The sequence below is a fragment of the Bufo bufo genome, chromosome 9 (assembly GCF_905171765.1).
Source record: "Bufo bufo chromosome 9, aBufBuf1.1, whole genome shotgun sequence".
In the NCBI taxonomy this organism is placed as follows: Eukaryota; Metazoa; Chordata; class Amphibia; order Anura; family Bufonidae; genus Bufo; species Bufo bufo.
The window spans coordinates 44688752-44707608 of record NC_053397.1 but is presented as its reverse complement, the minus strand read 5'-3'; the positions used below and the strand labels follow the sequence as shown (position 1 = coordinate 44707608).

At 47.4% G+C, this 18857-nt stretch overlaps 1 protein-coding gene across 2 annotated transcripts in view; it reads left to right on the top strand.

Moving 5' to 3' along the window:
- The first annotated feature begins 9753 nt into the window (after positions 1–9753).
- Positions 9754–18857, top strand: part of ALG14 (ALG14 UDP-N-acetylglucosaminyltransferase subunit) — a 37888-nt gene continuing 28784 nt past the window's right edge. Inside the window, exons 1-3 of one of the 2 annotated variants that reach the window (XM_040406609.1) lie at positions 9756–9963; positions 11093–11244; positions 16678–16800. In XM_040406609.1, coding sequence (XP_040262543.1) covers positions 9825–9963; positions 11093–11244; positions 16678–16800 — 414 coding nt within the window. In that variant the 5' untranslated portion in view covers positions 9756–9824. Of the gene's footprint in view, positions 9964–11092; positions 11245–16677; positions 16801–18857 lie in introns of both variants that reach the window. The other variant, XM_040406610.1, reaches the window with a different exon arrangement.

The window sequence follows — 18857 nt, the reverse complement described above, 5'->3', positions numbered from 1 at the left end:
TCTGAGCACCTGTCATGTTTCCTGAGGTTCTACAATGGCCAGACAGTACAAACACCCCACAAATGACCCCATTTCGGAAAGTACACACCCTAAGGTATTCGCTGATGGGCATAGTGAGTTCATAGAACTTTTTATTTTTTGTCACAAGTTAGCGGAAAATGATGATTTTTTTTTTTTTTTCTTACAAAGTCTCATATTCCACTAACTTGTGACAAAAAATAAAAACTTCTATGAACTCACTATGCCCATCACGAAATACCTTGGGGTCTCTTCTTTCCAAAATGGGGTCACTTGTGGGGTAGGTATAATGCCCTGGCATTCTAGGGGCCCAAATGTGTGGTAAGGAGTTTGAAATCAAATTCTGAAAAAAATGACCAGTGAAATCCGAAAGGTGCTCTTTGGAATATGGGCCCGTTTGCCCACCTAGGCTGCAAAAAAGTGTCACACATCTGGTATCTCCGTACTCAGGAGAAGGTGGGGAATGTGTTTTGGGGTGTCATTTTATATATACCCATGCTGGGTAAGAGAAATATCTTGGCAAAAGACAACTTTTCCCATTTTTTTATACAAAGTTGGCATTTGACCAAGATATTTATCTCACCCAGCATGGGTATATATAAAATGACACCCCAAAACACATTCCCCACCTTCTCCTGAGTACGGAGATACCAGATGTGACACTTTTTTGCAGCCTAGGTGGGCAAAGGGGCCCATATTCCAAAGAGCACCTTTCGGATTTGACAGGTCATTTTTTTCAGAATTTGATTTCAAACTCCTTACCACACATTTGGGCCCCTAGAATGCCAGGGCAGTATAACTACCCCACAAGTGACCCCATTTTGGAAAGAAGACACCCCAAGGTATTCCGTGAGGGGCATGGCGAGTTCCTAGAATTTTTTATTTTTTGTCACAAGTTAGTGGAAAATGATGATTTTTTTTTTTTCATACAAAGTCTCATATTCCACTAACTTGTGACAAAAAATAAAAACTTCCATGAACTCACTATGCCCATCAGCGAATACCTTGGGGTCTCTTCTTTCCAAAATGGGGTCACTTGTGGGGTAGTTATACTGCCCTGGCATTCTAGGGGCCCAAATGTGTGGTAAGGAGTTTGAAATCAAATTCAGTAAAAAATGACCTATGAAATCCAAAAGGTGCTCTTTGGAATGTGGGCCCCTTTGCCCACCTAGGCTGCAAAAAAGTGTCACACATCTGGTATCCCCGTACTCAGGAGAAGTTGAGGAATGTGTTTTGGGGTGTCTTTTTACATATACCCATGCTGGGTGAGATAAATATCTTGGTCAAATGCCAACTTTGTATAAAAAAATGGGAAAAGTTGTCTTTTGCCAAGATATTTCTCTCACCCAGCATGGGTATATGTAAAATGACACCCCAAAACACATTCCCCACCTTCTCCTGAGTACGGAGATACCAGATGTGTGACACTTTTTTGCAGCCTAGGTGGGCAAAGGGGCCCATATTCCAAAGAGCACCTTTCGGATTTGACAGGTCATTTTTTTCAGAATTTGATTTCAAACTCCTTACCACACATTTGGGCCCCTAGAATGCCAGGGCAGTATAACTACCCCACAAGTGACCCCATTTTGGAAAGAAGAGACCCCAAGGTATTCGCTGATGGGCATAGTGAGTTCATGGAAATTTTTATTTTTTGTCACAAGTTAGTGGAATATGAGACTTTGTATGAAAAAAAAAAAAAAAAAAAAAACATCATTTTCCACTAACTTGTGACAAAAAATAAAAAATTCTAGGAACTTGCCATGCCCCTCACGGAATACCTTGGGGTGTCTTCTTTCCAAAATGGGGTCACTTGTGGGGTAGTTATACTGCCCTGGCATTTTCCAGGGGCCCTAATGTCTGGTAAGTAGGTAAATGACCTGTGAAATCCGAAAGGTGCTCTTTGGAATGTGGGCCCCTTTGCCCACCTAGGCTGCAAAAAAGTGTCACACATCTGGTATCTCCGTACTCAGGAGAAGGTGGGGAATGTGTTTTGGGGTGTCATTTTACATATACCCATGCTGGGTGAGAGAAATATCTTGGCAAAAGACAGCTTTTCCCATTTTTTTTATACAAAGTTGGCATTTGACCAAGATATTTATCTCACCCAGCATGGGTATATGTAAAATGACACCCCAAAACATATTCCCCAACTTCTGCTGAATACGGAGATACCACATGTGTGACACGCTTTGGGGCCCCTAAAATGCCAGGGCAGTATAAATACCCCACATGTGACCCCATTTTGGAAAGAAGACACCCCAAGGTATTCAATGAGGGGCATGGCGAGTTCATTGAAAAAAAAAATTTTGGCACAAGTTAGCGGAAATAGATTTTTTTGATTTTGTTCTCACAAAGTCTCCCTTTCCGCTAACTTGGGACAAAAATTTCAATCTTTCATGGACTCAATATGCCCCTCAGCGAATACCTTGGGGTGTCTTCTTTCCAAAATGGTGTTATTTGTGGGGTGTTTGTACTGCCCTGGCATTTGAGGGTCTCCGCAGTCATTAGATGTATGCCCAGCATTAGGAGTTTCTGCTATTCTCCTTATATTGAGCATACGGGTAATGAGATTTTTTTTTTCCGTTCAGCCGCTGGGCTGAAAGAAAAAAATGAACGGCACAGATTTCTTCATTCGCATCGATCAATGTGGATGAAAAAATCTCTGCCAAAAAAAGAAAAAGGAGGGGAAAGGCGTCTGCCAGGACATAGGAGCTCCGCCCAACATCCATACCCACTTCAGCTCGTATGCCCTGGCAAACCAGATTTCTCCATTCACATCAATCGATGTGGATGAATAAATCATTGCCGGGATTTTTTTTTTTATATATACAAAGTGTTTGCCAAAGTATATGAACACCGCCACCTCCTCAGCTCATATGCCTCGGCAAACGTATCTTTTACTGCAGAGGAGAAATCTCGTCTTGCAGCACCGCATACACCGACTTGCGTGTAATCTGACAGCAGCGCAATGCTTCTGTCCGAATGCACATCAGTGCTGCAGCTAATCGATCGGTTGGTCCACCTGGAAGGTAAAAAAAACAAAACAAAAAAGAAAAAACCAGGCCGCAAAGCAATAACTTTATTAACTGTTGAACAGAACATAGAAACTTTTTTTAAACTTTTTTAACTGAACATTTAACTTTTTTACTTACCGGTATTTTTTTTTTTGTTTAGTTTTTTTTACCTTTTATAGAACAAACCTCTCCTTCCCCATGGGACAATGTGCAAAGCGCAAATCGCCCAAAGATGTGGCGAAGTACGTTATGCACTTTATCCCAGGTGAAAGGAGAGGTTTGCAGCAGCTGTGAGTGAATGGGCCCTAATAGCCCTGTGTGCCTGTCCTGGTGAGATGTGATCCCTATGCTAGGTGTACCTGTGTGTGGTACTTCCGGAAACACTCTCCATAGCATAGGGCAGGGTGGTCAGCACAGTCAGGACAGAAATAGCGGGTGTCACGCCTTATTCCACTCCTGCTACAGACACGACATCTTTTTCGGGGTGACGGTTGGGTTGAGGTACCAGGAACGACACTGGGGAAATGTCGCTCGTGTAGACGGCTAACTACACTGGTGGATGGGGCCACGGAACCTCCTGGGTAAAGGAGGTTCTCGATGATCTCTTCCTGGAATTTGAGGAAGGATCCTGTTCTCCCAGCCTTACTGTAGAGAACAAAACTATTGTAGAGCGCCAATTGAATTAAATATACAGACACCTTCTTATACCAGCGTCTGGTTCTGCGGGAAACTAAATACGGAGACAACATCTGGTCATTGAAGTCCACCCCTCCCATGAGCGCATTATAGTCGTGGACACAGAGGGGCTTTTCAATGACACGGGTTGCTCGCTCAATTTGGATTGTCGTGTCTGCGTGAATGGAGGAGAGCATGTAAACGTCACGCTTGTCTCTCCATTTCACCGCGAGCAGTTCTTCGTTACACAAGGCAGCCCTCTGCCCCCTTGCAAGACGGGTGGTTACAAGCCGTTGGGGGAAGCCCACGCGACTAGTTCGCGCGGTGCCACAGGCGCAAATCCGTTCTAGAAACAAATGCCTAAAGAGGGCCACACTTGTGTAGAAATTGTCCACATAAAGATGGTACCCCTTGCCGAATAAGGGTGACACCAAGTCCCAGACTGTCTTCCCACTGCTCCCCAGGTAGTCAGGGCAACCGACCGGCTCCAGGGTCTGATCTTTTCCCTCATAGATCCGAAATTTGTGGGTATAGCCTGTGGCCCTTTCACAGAGCTTATACAATTTGACCCCATACCGGGCACGCTTGCTTGGGATGTATTGTTTGAAGCCAAGGCGCCCGGTAAAATGTATTAGGGACTCGTCTACGCAGATGTTTTGCTCAGGGGTATACAAATCTGCAAATTTCAGGTTGAAATGGTCTATGAGGGGCCGAATTTTGTGGAGCCGGTCAAAAGCAGGGTGGCCTCTGGGACGGGAGGTGGTATTGTCGCTAAAATGCAGAAAACGTAGGATGGTCTCAAATCGTGTCCTGGACATAGCAGCAGAGAACATGGGCATGTGATGAATTGGGTGCGTTGACCAATATGACCGCAATTCATGCTTTTTTGTCAGGCCCATGTTGAGGAGAAGGCCCAAAAAAATTTTAAGTTCGGAAACTTGGACTGGTTTCCACCGGAAAGGCTGGGCATAATAGCTTCCCGGGTTAGCGGTTATAAATTGTGTGGCATACTGGTTGGTCTCTGCCACGACTAAGTCCAAGAGCTCCGCAGTCAAGAACAGCTCAAAAAATCCCAGGGCCGAACCGATTTGAGCCGTCTCAACCCGAACTCCAGACTGGGCGGTGAAAGGGGGAACTACTGGTGCGGCTGAAGTTGGTGACTGCCAATCAGGGTTTGCCAGCACCTCAGGGACTCTAGGGGCTCTACGGGCCTGTCTGTGCGGTGGCTGCGACGGGGTAACTATTGCACGTGCCACCGTACCAGCTTCAACTGCCCTTCTGGTGCTCGCTACTTCACCATGTTGTACGGCAGTGCTGGTACTAGGTCCAGGGAGGGCTGCGCTGCTGGTGTATGCCTCACCACGTGATCCGGCAGCGACAGCCCCACTCTGCTGCTCTTGAAGCGGATCCTGCGTAACCTGTGGTCTAGCGACATGGGGCCGGGTACGCCTGGTGCTGCCAGGGACCTCCACCTCCTCGTCCGAACTTTGGGTCAGAGAGCCACTGCTTTCCACAGGTTCATATTCTGACCCGCTAGATTCGTCAGATGAGGGTTCCCACTCCTCATCCGACTGGGTCAGAATCCTGTAGGCCTCTTCAGAAGAATACCCCCTGTTTGACATTTTGGACTACTAAATTTAGGGGTATTCCCTGAGACTACCCAAGAAAAAAAGCAAACCTGTCTTACAAAGGGGAGGCTAGCGAAGTACCGGAGGCTGCTGCGGTTGATAAAAAATATCAAAACTGATTTTTTTATCGCCGCAGTGCGTGTAAAATGAATGTGCAGTGATCAAAAAATATATATTTTTTGTCACTGCGGTGGGGCGGGCGTGGGTGAACGCACGTGTGGGCGACCGATCAGGCCTGATCGGGCAAACACTGCGTTTTGGGTGGAGGGCGAGCTAAGGTGACACTAATACTATTATAGATCTGACCGTGATCAGTTTTGATCACTTACAGATACTATAAAAGTACAAATGCTGATTAGCGATACGCTAAACAGCGAATAAAAGTGACTGCGGTGCGGTGGGCTGGGCGCTAACTGACACTAACTACCTAACCAAGGGGCCTAAACTATCCCTAAAACCTAACAGCCAATACCAGTGAAAAAAAAAAAGTGACAGTTTACACTGATCACTTTTTTTCCTTTCACTAGTGATTGACAGGGGCGATCAAAGGGGTGATCAAAGGGTTAATTGGGGTGCAGGTGGGTGATCTGGGGCTAAGGTGTAGTGTTGGTGTACTCACAGTTCAGTCTGCTCCTGTGCTGGATCCAACCGACGAAAAGGACCAGCACAGGAGCAGACAAGCCATATAACAGATCATATTTACTAATATGATCTGTTATATGACTTTGGATTGGATTTTTTGAAAATCGCCAGCCTGCCAGCCAATGATCGTTGCTGGCAGGCTGGTGACGAAATACTTCTTTTAATTTTGCCGGCCCGCGATGCGCATGCGCGGGCCGGCTTTGAGCGAAATCTTGCGTCTCGCGAGATGACGCGTATATGCGTGACTCTGCGCAGCGCTGCCACCTCCGGAACGCAATCCTACGTTAGGCGGTCCGGAGGTGGTTAAAGGGGTTGTCCGGGATCAAATATATATATATTTTTTAAGTGTACTCACTATTAACAGTTGATTAAAGTTCCCCCCATATGTGTTGAGGTATTTTTGCCACTTCTACATGGCTCCGATGGTCCCCCATGCATTGTTTACATATATGTTTATCTTTGCCTAGTTTCCTGCCGCACTGCACTGTGGGTTCCAGCGCAGCGCGGCATCACGTGGTTACAGCTGACTATCATCTCCGCCGTAACTCCGCCCCCTCATTAATATTCTGCCTCCTTCATTGATTAGAAAGTGCCATGCCTGGTGACGTCACCGGACCGGAGGGGTGTGGCTTAGCGCAATGTCTTCCAGCCTAGTCACCACCCCTCCCTGCGATCTTCATAATTACTGAGGCTGATGGTGACGTCACCGGGCTGGAGGGGCGTGGCTTAGAGCAATGTATTCCAGCCTAGTAAACGCCCCTACCTGCGATCTGCATAATTACAGAGGCTTCGCTCTGCAGCAAGGGACCAGGTACATCACTGACTATGAGAAAATAGGCACTTCCGGCTAAGAATTTGCAATATGAAAACGGGGCATCAGACATGTGTGGCAAAGGTAGGATAGTCATGTGTGTAATTTGTTTTACTTAGAACAATGTCCCCAATCCTGGACAACCCCTTTAAGTTCAAATTTAAGGGGTTAATACAGAATGCTTAGTAAAATAGTGATGGAGGGGTTAAAAAAAATTAAACTCACCTCATCCACTTGTTTGCGCAGCCCGGTGTTCTGCCCGATTCCTATACCTTGCCAGAACGCTATACTGGAAGTGACACGGCCGCACAGGAATCAGCTGGAGGAGGGTGTGTGCGGCGCTGCGTGCGCACTTAGGGGTAGGTAGATTTTCCAGCGCAAAATGTTCCATCAGATCTCCCTACCCCTGAGTGCGCACGCTCGCACAAATCATAAGAAGCAGTTCATACTTACCGCAGAGCTGAGTGCAGAATATCGAGGTCACCGCAGAGCTGAGTGCTGGATATTGGGGTAATATCCTGCACTCAGCTCTGCGGTGACCTCGATATTCTGCACTCAGCTCTGCGGTAAGGATGAACTGCTCCTTATGATTTGTGCGAGCATGCGCACTCAGGGGTAGGGAGATCTGATGGAACATTTTGCACTGGAAAATCTACCTACCCCAAGTGCGCACGCACGGTGTACGGTTTTGCGCATGAAGTCCTTCTCCCGCGGCGCTGCAATTTTTTTTTGCTAGTCTAGTGGATGTGCGCTTGCGCAGCGCCGCACACACCCTCCTCCAGCTGAGTCCTGTGCGGCCACGTCACTTCCGGTATAGCGTTCTGGCAAGGTATAGAAATCTGGCAGAACACCGGCTTCTCTTCTTTCTTCTTCTTTGAGGAAAAGGACCTGTGGTGACATCACTGCGCTCATCACATAGTCCATCACAAGGTCTATCACCATGGTGATGGATCATGTGATGAGAGCAGTGACGTCACCAAAGGTCCTTTTCCTCAAAGAAGAAGAAAGAAGAGAAGTCGGGCTGCGCAAACAAGTGGATTAAGGTGAGTTTAATTTTTTTTAACCCCTCCATCCCTATTTTACTAAGCGTTCTGTATTAAGAATGCTATTATTTTCCCTTATAACATGAAAATAATAAAATCTACACAACACCTAACCCAAACCCGAACTTCTGTGAAGAAGTCCAGGTTCGGGTCTGGGTACCAAACATGCCTATTTTTCTCACACGCGTGCAAAACGCATTAAAACGCTTTGCATTTACGGGGAAAAATCACGCATTTTCCCCGCAACGCCCGTGTGAACCCAGCCTTACTCTCTGGCTCTGCTGTGCTGACAGGCTGGCTATAGAACTCAGCTTTAGCTCTAGGCGGCAACTTCCTTCTGTAGTCTGTCTCTAAACTGGTCCAGGGAACTTTACTCCTGGCTTCAGAGGCTCGAAGCTTTGGAGCTGAAGATGCTCCAGCTGGTCTAGACAGGGCTCGTCGCCTGTGCCTTCCCCTAGCAGGGGGTAAAACGAGACTCACTCTAACTAAACTCCACCCTCCCTGCAGCAAATAGGACACGTCCACCACAGAGGGGGGTGTTAGAATGGAAAAGAAGGTTCCACTCTATGTAACTGTAGCTCTGCCGTGTTTGCTGCCACCTGCTGGTGAACCAGGCATATTACAATTGAACAGTTACATAATAAGATGATGAATGCACATGGTACAGGACCGGGAAATAAATGCACAGGGTGACATGTGGTTAACCATAGAAGATAGTGGTGGGGTGCAACGGTGGTAATGCACCTCTGGGGCGTTACAGATTCACTTCAATGGGGAGAAGAAAATCTGCATGCAAATCTGCACCAATTGATGCGGAATGTCCGAGTGGATTTCCCTGCGGATTTCAATCCTGAACATGTGCGTTTGCCCCTATATTATGTGCCTCTGCTTGACCTTACATCTACACGATCACACTGACATGAAGCTGTCACTATGATTCTGTAGAAGGTCATGCAGAGACACACAGCATTATAAGTCAGTATAATGCCGTGCGCTCCTGCAGGTCCAGAACGGGGGATCATGCTCACACACGGAGCGCGATTCCCACAATGGACTTGTTTGTGTGAAACGGCCCTAAAGGGGTTATCCTGGAATTTATATTGATGGCTAGTCCATCCATATCAGATCTGTGGAACACCTGGGACCCCCGTCGATCGGCTGTGCGAGTGCCGCGGCCAGTGACGTCACCGTTCGTCAGTCTCATGGCCTAGTTGCAGCTCAGCCCCAAAGAATTGAATGCGGCTCAGCGCAGTAGCTCCCTGAAACAGCTGATCAGCAGGGTACCGAGACCCCAGCCGTGTGATAATGGTGACTTATCCTGAGGATAGCTCATCATTATCAATTCCTGGACAACCCCATTAATTAAACCACTCCTAGTCTTGCCTCACAATCACTGATCAAACACTGATCAAACACTGACTGTGTGAAAGCTGCCTTAGGCTCGGGCTGGTTTCACGTTTCTGAAATTGAGGCAAAAGCAGCAACTTGTGAACCCGGTGTCATCCTCTCTCCTCCTCTCCAGCATAACTGGAGATGACTGGGCTGTAACTGGGATCTTTTCATATCTTGGGACCCAGGCCCTTGGTGGAGCCCTCATGGCACCATGTGTAATGATGCCAGGCTGTGGAGCCATACAGGTACAGCGCTTCCTATAGTCACCTGTCGTCTGCCAGTGTGACCCATTAGCAGCCCCCTCTGCTGGCAGGACGTAAGCACTGATGTACCCTTCCGTCCACATGTAGGACCACTGCCTGATGGCTTCCCAATACTAATACACAGCTGATCGATGCCGCGCGCGCACAAGACACGTGCAGCTACAAATAGGCGCGTGTACGCCTTTAACACGGGGCGGTGCGTTAGCGTGACGTCATGGGCTACCAGCCAATCAGTACGGCCAAGCGTCTCCATGGCAGGACGCTAATCTCCTGACGTCAGCAATGCGGAAGGGCTGTGCGTTCCAGGGCGGCCTGGTTGTCACAGGGCGCTGGGGCTGATGGAGTGGCTGCTGCCGGCGGGGATCGGCTGTCTGCTCACTGTCCTGGTGCTGCGGGTAGCGCTGGTGCTGCGGGGGTCGGGGGAGCACAAACCCGGCAAGAAAGGCCATGTCAGCCTGCTGGTGGTGGCCGGCTCTGGTGAGTGCCCAGACGGAGGAAGGCCCAGCACAGCAGCGAGGGGACTGGTGGCGTCACATTACTCATATCTATATGTCCAGGTGGGGGCTCCTCAAGGGCCAGGACAGAGAGCCACCTTGTAAGTGTGGGGGCCCCGACCCATCTAGGTAATCAGCTGAAGGGCCCCCATTAAAGGGGATTTGTCCCTATGACACTGGCTGACCTGTTACATGTGCGCTTGGCAGCTGAAGGCATCTGTGTTGGTCCCGCATTGCTGAGAAAAATGAAGTTTTAATATATGCAAATGAGCCTCTAGGAGCGATGGGGGCGTTACCATTACACCTAGAGGCTGTGCAATATCCCATCTGACGCCATGTGCACCACTGCAGCCATTCACTGGCCTCAGCAGTGACCTGTCCCCAGGGAGATTGACTGCTGAGGCCAGTGAATGGCTGCATTGGGTCGTGTGAGGACAAATGGCATATCGCAATTCCAGGCCGCGAGGGACCAGAAGCAGCGCGGTCGGAGCGCTTGGCTTCTTCTTTTTTTTATGCTAAGCTCTTTTGAGAGGCCCAAGTAAAGTTGCTTCGAGGGTTGAAACAATCCCATTAATTTATGAGGCTTCACCAAGCTGCCTTAAAGGGTATATCTCCTCAAGACCCCCCCATATACTGTATCATACAGGGGGGGCTCTCTATGGTCAATGCTGAATCACCGTGTAGCATAGACAATAGTCATGTGCCACTTCGCTGGGTGATATCTGGGGTTCGAGAGTTGGCTACGATAGCGTACGGTCTAGGCCACAGATTCTCTTACCCCAAGGGGTACACGCCGCCGTGTGAGGGGGTGCGCGGGAATGGCCAAGCATTTGGCGATACGTTAAAATGCTGTGGAGGAGTAATATCTGATGGAGCCTGTGATCCTCATCTCTCTGGACGCAGAGGACGTCCCCTTCTCACGGTCATATGCGCATCTTTTACACCAGGCATGCTCCAGCTGTTGTAAAACTACAACTCCCACGATGCCCTTCTGTAGGCTGTCAGGGAATGATGGGAGTTGTAGTTTTGCAACAGCTGGAGGGCCGCAGGTTGATAAACCCGTCGTCGTACTGAAAGCTCTTCAGTAATCTCCTGTTTTCGCTGCTTCTCAGGGGGACACACCACTGAAGTCCTGCGGCTGCTCAGCGGCCTGTCCAAGTCCTACTACCCGACTCACTATGTCTTGGCCGAGACGGATAAGATGAGTGAAGAGAAAATTCATTCATTTGAAACCTCTAAGAATGAGACCTCAGAAGATCCACTGGTAAGTCGTGTGCTCCAGATGATAAGCTGGCCCTTTACATAGGGGTATTCTGGTTGTAAACAGTTAGCCCCCGTCCACAGGATAGGTCAGTGGGGGACTGACTAGTGGGAACCTGACCGATCACAAGAACGGAGGCCCATACTCGCACCTCGGCGCTCCACATGACTGCCGAAGATGGCCAAGTACAGAGCTCGGCGACAGTATTTCCGGCACCTACAGGTGAAGGCGAGCACAATGAGTGCGAAAACCGGAGAAGAGTCCAGCATTCATGAGCCGTAATATTAAAGGGGTCGTCTCATCGCAGACAATGGAGTCATATCGCTAGGAAATGCCCCCATTGTCTCATAGGTGCAGGTAAGGTGGTGGCTGGAGGGCCACTATTTCGGCGACCCCATAGAAAATGAATGAATGGAGGGCGGCTGCGCGCATGCTCAGTGAGCCTTCCAACACTTTCAGGGCTCCGTTCTCGATATAGGTCCCGGTGGTGGGACCCGCACTTATAAGACAGTGGAGGCATATCTTAGCGATATATGACCCCATTGTCTGTGATGAGACGACCCCTTTAAATATATATATATATATATATACACACAATATTACATGCCAAGAAAATCCAACGTGGCACAGGACAGCTGAAGCCTATACGTTGCAGGCTGGCCCTTAGTCCAGGGGCGACCCGGCCTTGGAATACGTAAACATCAGTTGTCGTGTGTCATAATGGATTTAATGGGAGCATAAATAAAGTTGTCGTTTTGCTGTTCACTATTAGGGCTCATACACACGAGCAGTATACAGGCACCGGCCGCTGGCACTCTGGACCCGTTGATTTGAATCTGCCCGATACGGAGTGGTGCGGAATCTGATTTTGGTCCGTTCCTCCGCACTGCAGTAAAATAGAGCAAGTTCTATATATATATATATATATTTTTGCTGTGTGGAACGTATCTTGCAGATCGTGGACCCATTCAAGTCAATGGGTCCGAATCTGCAAATGGCGTGCACGTGGATGGTGCCCGTGCATTGCCAACCGCTATTTGCAGGGCACACACCCTGGTGTGCATGAGCCCTTAGGTGCGGATCTTTACATTCTTATTGTTTCCCAGGGGTCTTCAGAGATTCTGATATTGATGACCTATCGGAATCCGACTCCTGCAACGGAGCACTGAGGCCTCTTCTTAAGCCAGTGACGTCACATTCGTGGGTCATGTGGCCCTAGGCGCAGCTCAGTCCCTTTCAAGTGAATAAGGGTGAGCTGCAATTCCAAGCGCAGCCACTGTCCAATGGATGTCGCTATGCTTGGCGAGCTACGAGGAGGCCATGATGCTCCACGGATCGGAGGGGTCCCAGGTTCTGGGAAGTGAATGTGCAGCGAAATATGCATTTGGCCTCATCTGCAGCTACCCTAAGGCTATGTTCACATGGCAAAATCTGACGCCGATTCAGCCGCGGAAAGTGGGTGTTTTTTCAATATAACAATTGGGGACATCAATGTGACAATATTGACCATGTGATGATGTGACAATAGATTATATATTTTTTTTTCCGGCAGTAGATTTGCAAAACGCTTATGTGGCACGTTACTCGTATCTGGAGTGTTTTTGCGGCGCTGTTTCCACCACCAAACGATCCTGTTTATTGCTGATGTTTCCGCTATTCAACTGCCATTGATTTTTCGGCACCAGATTTCACGTGTGAACCCAGCCTCACGGTCTCGCAGATGTCATTGTAGCTGGGTGACGAGGAGAGTATATAGGAAAGTTGCATGTTTACATGGACTAAAGCCTGTATTACGCAGCCTGATGTGGCAGACGATTTCCGTTCCCTCCTGACAATCGCCTGCTCGCTGGTGGAGGAGACCGCTGCTATTACATGCAGCGATCACTATGCCATTGCTCGTCCCCATGCCGTCTAGGGGTCTGCCGGCGGCAGGTCGTTATTAGACACCCTGATCTGCTGCCTGCAAAAGATCTTTTTTTTTTTTTTATATGTCAAAATATTTGGATCGCCCGATGATTCATCAGGCAGTCGGCGGCAGTATTACACCGCCAGATGAAAAATCGTCAGGTGTAATACAGGCTTTAGGGAGAATCTACACTAAAGACCAATTTGCAGAGTGATTAATATTGCTTGGCCCTGGGGATGCGCTTCTTGTGCTGCAAGAGATTTTTCCACTTGCAGTCTAATTGCAACCTATGATGTAGATTTCTCTTTTCTTAGAGGTGATGCTATGATTGATGTAAATCGGACATCATACAGTACATGGGGTCTCTTTCTAACAAAGCTAAAACCGGCCCTGGACCTCACATGGATCTGCTCATTCATTGCTACAATTGCTAGATTCTCTTCAGGCTGGCAGCTTAAGGGATGTGTCCTTTCTCAAGGGGTCTGTCCTTTCTGCTGCAGCTCTCTCCCTGTAACATCTCAGGGGGCATGTCCTTTCTGCAGAAGCTCCTTCCCTGTAACAGCTCAGGGGGCATGTCCTTTCTGCAGAAGCTCCTTCCCTGTAACAGCTCAGGGGGCATGTCCTTTCTGCTGCAGCTCTCTCCCTGTAACAGCTCAGGGGGCATGTCCTTTCTGCTGCAGCTCTCTCCCTGTAACAGCTCAGGGGGCATGTCCTTTCTGCTGCAGCTCTCTCCCTGTAACAGCTCAGGGGGCATGTCCTTTCTGCTGCAGCTCTCTCCCTGTAACAGCTCAGGGGGCATGTCCTTTCTGCTGCAGCTCTCTCCCTGTAACAGCTCAGGGGGCATGTCCTTTCTGCTGCAGCTCTCTCCCTGTAACAGCTCAGGGGGCATGTCCTTTCTGCTGCAGCTCTCTCCCTGTAACTGCCACAGCTTCTATGGCTACTTTCACATATGCGCTTTCCTTTCTGGTTTTAATATCCGGCAGAGGATCTCAAAACTGGAGGACAACGATTCAGTTTGATTTAATACAACCAGCTGCATCCGTTCTGTTTGGGTGCGGTTGTATTAAATCGAAAGAACAAACTGGATCTATCACTAACACTATTGTAAGTCAATGGAAAACCGATCCGGCACCATTGACTTACAATAGTGTTAGTGCCGGTGTAACGTTATATATTTCCCTACCTCGTGAGATTACCCTACCCTCGTCACTTCCGGTCGCATTGGACATGACGGGAGGAGGTGTGCCGTGCCGCGCAGGCGCACAACGACGGGGTAGGGAAATTTCATGGCAGAGTGCGCATGCGCCGGGGGCCTCGCCAGCAGTTAGGGTAGGGAAAAATTACGGGCCAGTGCTTTTTGCCTACCCTAACCACTGGTGAGGCTCCCAGCGCATGCGCAGTGTCGGCCGGTGTCCAGCTGAGAACATCCATCCGATCACCGCTCCTGCGCACTGGCCCGTAATTTTTCCCTACCCTAACCGCTGGCGAGGCTCCCGGCTCATGCGCACTCTGCCGTGAAATTTCCCTACCCCGTCGTTGTGCGCCTGCGCGGCACACCACCTCACGTCATGTTCGGTGCGACCGGAAGTGACGAGGGTAGGGACATCTCACGAGGTAGGGAAATATAACGTTACACTGGATCTGGCTTGTTCCGTTTCACAAACCGGACACAAAACTGCAGTTTGCTGTGGTTGTGTCCTGGAGCACTTCGTTCCGAGTTGTTCAGTTTTCTCCCCATTGACAATGAATGGGAACAAAACTGAAGCGTTTTCCTCCGGTTTTGAGATCCTGTGCCGGATCGCAAAACCGGAAAGGACATTGCATATGTAAAAGTAACCTAACAGTAGATGTGGCAGGTGGCAGTTGAAGGCTTAAAGGGGATGTCTCACTTCAGTAAGTAGTATTTATCATGTAGAGAAAGTTAATGCAAGCCACTTACTAATATACTGTTATTATCCATATTGTGTCCTCTGCTGGCTGGATTCATTTTTCCATCACATTATACACTGCTCGTTTCCATGGTTACAGACCACCCTTCAATCCATCATTGGTGGTCGTGCCTACACACTATAGGAAAAAGCGTCAGCCTCTCTGGTGGCCGGGACTGTGGTAGTGCACATAGGTTGGTGCTTTTTCCTATATTGTGCAAGCACGACCACCACTGATGGATTGCAGGGTTGTCTGTAACCATGGAAACGAGCAGTGTATAATGTGATAGAAAAATGAATCCAGCCAGCAAAGGAAGCAATATGGATAATCACAATACACTAGTAAGTGCCTTGTAATAACTTTTTCTCTACATGATAAATGCCCCTTACTGAAGTGAGAGAACCCCTTTAAACTGAACATGTGCGACCACCTCAGTGAGGTGGACAAGAAATAAACAAATAGCAGGTGGTGGCACTGAACCAATACCTTTTATTGAATAGCTCAGTGGCTATAATACATTTTTAATTATAAAAGTATTCAGATCCAGGTGCAGGTTTGAAAAATTTAGAATATGTTTTGTGGTAAAACCCCTTAAAAAATGGCTAATGCTAAATATTTTTATGTCTTGGATCTACGGCAATCTTGTAATTACACTCTTACCATATTCATGTAGGGTGCACAGAATCTTCACAAAAACTTTTGCTTCCCAAACCAATTCCCGCATTACTACTTCAATAGCCGTGATCTGAAATGACTCTGATCTTCAGCATTTAACCCTTTAGAATCTACCATGGCCTGTGGTTAGACGGTGGAATGAGGCTCCCTTGCACGCCTCATCAACGCCCCCTGTGAATGTGAAGGTTCAGATTTAGGCATTTCTGAGAAGTCCAAATGGTAATCGGTGGAGGACTCTCAGCTGCACCATCCCTCCCCCCCCATCACACACTGACTTCTAGGACTGACTATGCCCTTCTGTACTCATAGACGGCATCCAGTGGCATCCTTGGACGTCTTAATGACCCTCACTTCAGCATTCCGACACACAGTGCCCCCCAAATGTTGTACTATTTATTATTCTGATGTCACTGGTTTGCATGGTGCAGTTCATACACTGGGATGTGTCTCCTTTTTATGCCACTAGGTGGCGCAACATTCTAATGTAAACTGCAGAGCTTCTGCCAATCACTGGGTGGGAAAAATCCCTTTTAACTCATTTAAACCCGTTTGCTGTACTTGCTGCAGTCAAAAATATTCTTCAAAGATCTGGTTGATCTGTTACCCACAGTTCTGCCCCCTCTTATATCTCCTCCTGTCTGTTTACAGCCCGTCCGTGCCCTCTGCTTTGCTAATGCCCGACACTTACTGCCATCACTTCTGAAAACTTTCCAGGTTCTCTCCTCTGCAATCTCTGCACACTAGAATGCGGACTACTGCTTTGTCTGTTTTTCTGTCTTTCCCTCTTACTTAAATGATTGATCATCAGATGAGAATATTATTTTAAAATTTTCTTATTTTTGGCTGACGTTACTTATAATTTAAGTGTGGAGGACATCCAGCACAGACTGTCAGCACATTGTCCCTTTCCTCCTTGTTCTTTGCAGTATACCATCCATCGCATCCCCAGGAGCAGAGAAGTCCAACAGTCCTGGAGCTCGTCCTTTCTGACCACCCTCCAGTCCTTGGTTTATTCCTTTCCATTAACTTTTCGCTTGAAGCCTGATGTGGTATGTATCGTGTATTTCTTTGTAATAATAAATACATTTTTTATATATATATATATATATATATATATATATATACACACACATTTTTTGCCCTATAAGACGCACAAAGGTTTGAGGGGGGACAATAAGAGAAAAATAAAATTTCATTAGACCTCAGGTCAGACCCCCCCCAATGTTAATCAGACCTCAGCTGACAGCCCCACCTCTCCTCCTGCTCTTTTTACCGCCGGCTGTACTGTGACCCGACGTGCACAACGTGAGGTCACAGGGCATCCTCCAGTGTTCAGCCACAGCACAGCCGAGGACCAGGAAGCCTTCACCGCTTCCCGGTCCTCCGTTACTAATAAGTGCTCATTAGTATTCACCCCATAAGACGCTGGGGCATTTTTCTCCCACTGGGGGGTAAGTCTTATGGGGCGAAAAATATTGTATATATTGCAGGCAATGTATGAAATCAGGCATTGTTTAAAATTCCAGGATGTTCTATAGAATGCCTAAAGTATTCAGGCAAAGTATGAATTGTACACCTTTGGGGGCATTTTTTTATTATTGCATTGTACTTATTTTGAGCTAGAAATAATTTTTTAATTGGTCTTTATTACAAATATGGAGCACTTTTTTCTGTACAGAGCTGAGATAACAGAGGGATCTGAATTTTTTTTCTCTGCTCCGTCAGGCAGGAATCTGACAGGCTCCTTATCTCTGCTCTCTGACATCATAAACACTCATTATAGCATACACCTTTGTGACCAATTAAAAAATATATTTTTAGCCCAAAATGAGTAAAATGCAGTCATGAGACATATTTGCCTCCAAAGGTTTACATAGCCTTAAAGGGAACCTGTCACCAGTTTTATGGTGTCCTAACTAAGGGCAACATAAATAAGTGACTTCTCTTAGCACAATGCTGGGTCACTTTCTTTGATTGACCCAGTCAATCTGCCTACATCTTGTAATGAAAAGCTCCAGCTGATAATGATGAGTCCTGAATATTCATGAGCTCCTGACTCTCCCCGCCCACCTGCTGCTGAATGACAGTTTGTTTCCATATGAATCAGCAGCAGGTGGGCAGGGGAGTGGCTATAGCTCTGAATTAAAAAAACACTGGACTCACTGACATCACGCTGGACTCAAATCAGCTCATTAGCATGTGGCATCTTTGTGTGTATAGTATGAGATAACCATCTGTCACACCAGTAAGTGAATTCATCTAAGGCACTTTTTAGTAGTTGATGATTGTATATAATTAGTTAGATTATAATCAAATATCCACATGACAGGTTCCATTTAAATATGTCACACATTTCCTAGGCATTCTACATAATGCTAAAGGTAAACCGGCAAAGTATAAAATACTCCTTTCCAGAGGTCGTCGTCGCCATTCTTAGCCTTCCTTGTTGCAATAAGTGAGAACAATACTGGTCTCTTTCTCTTGTTTTTCAGTAAGAAAGTTCTGTTTTTCCGCTATTTTATAAGAATAAGTGTAGTTTATTTTGCATTTTGTTTATTGCAATTCAAAATGCCATATATTGTTGCGACAAGGGAGAACATTTGCAAGAACAAGTGCCAAATTATGAAGTGCTCGTGTGTGAGAAAGACATTTAAGCGCAATTCAGAATGCCATTCTAGCCTTCCTTTGTTGCCACAAGCGAGGACAATACTGGTCTTTTTCTCAGTTCACCATCCTTTTTGCTGACAAAAAAGAAACCAGCTCTCGTAGGTACCACAGAAGACTGAATATGACCCTTCTGTAGACTTTCCTGGATACAATCTCGAATGGCTTGGCGTTCAGGGCCCCAGAGAGTATAAATCCTCCCTTTAGGATACTTGACCTCAGGTAACTAATCAATAGCACAATGTCACAGTGTAGGGGGAGGGGAGGAGCACCAGAAGGAAAATGACCAGGAACTAGGCCTCGAGGCTAGGGAAAGGGAAATGGTGACCACCTAAGGAAACCCTAAACCTAGCCCTGACTCCTGTCAGCATGAATAGCCCCTGAAGATTGGAATATTCATACACCAGAAACCTAGGCCCTAGTAACCCTGGAAATCCCTAGG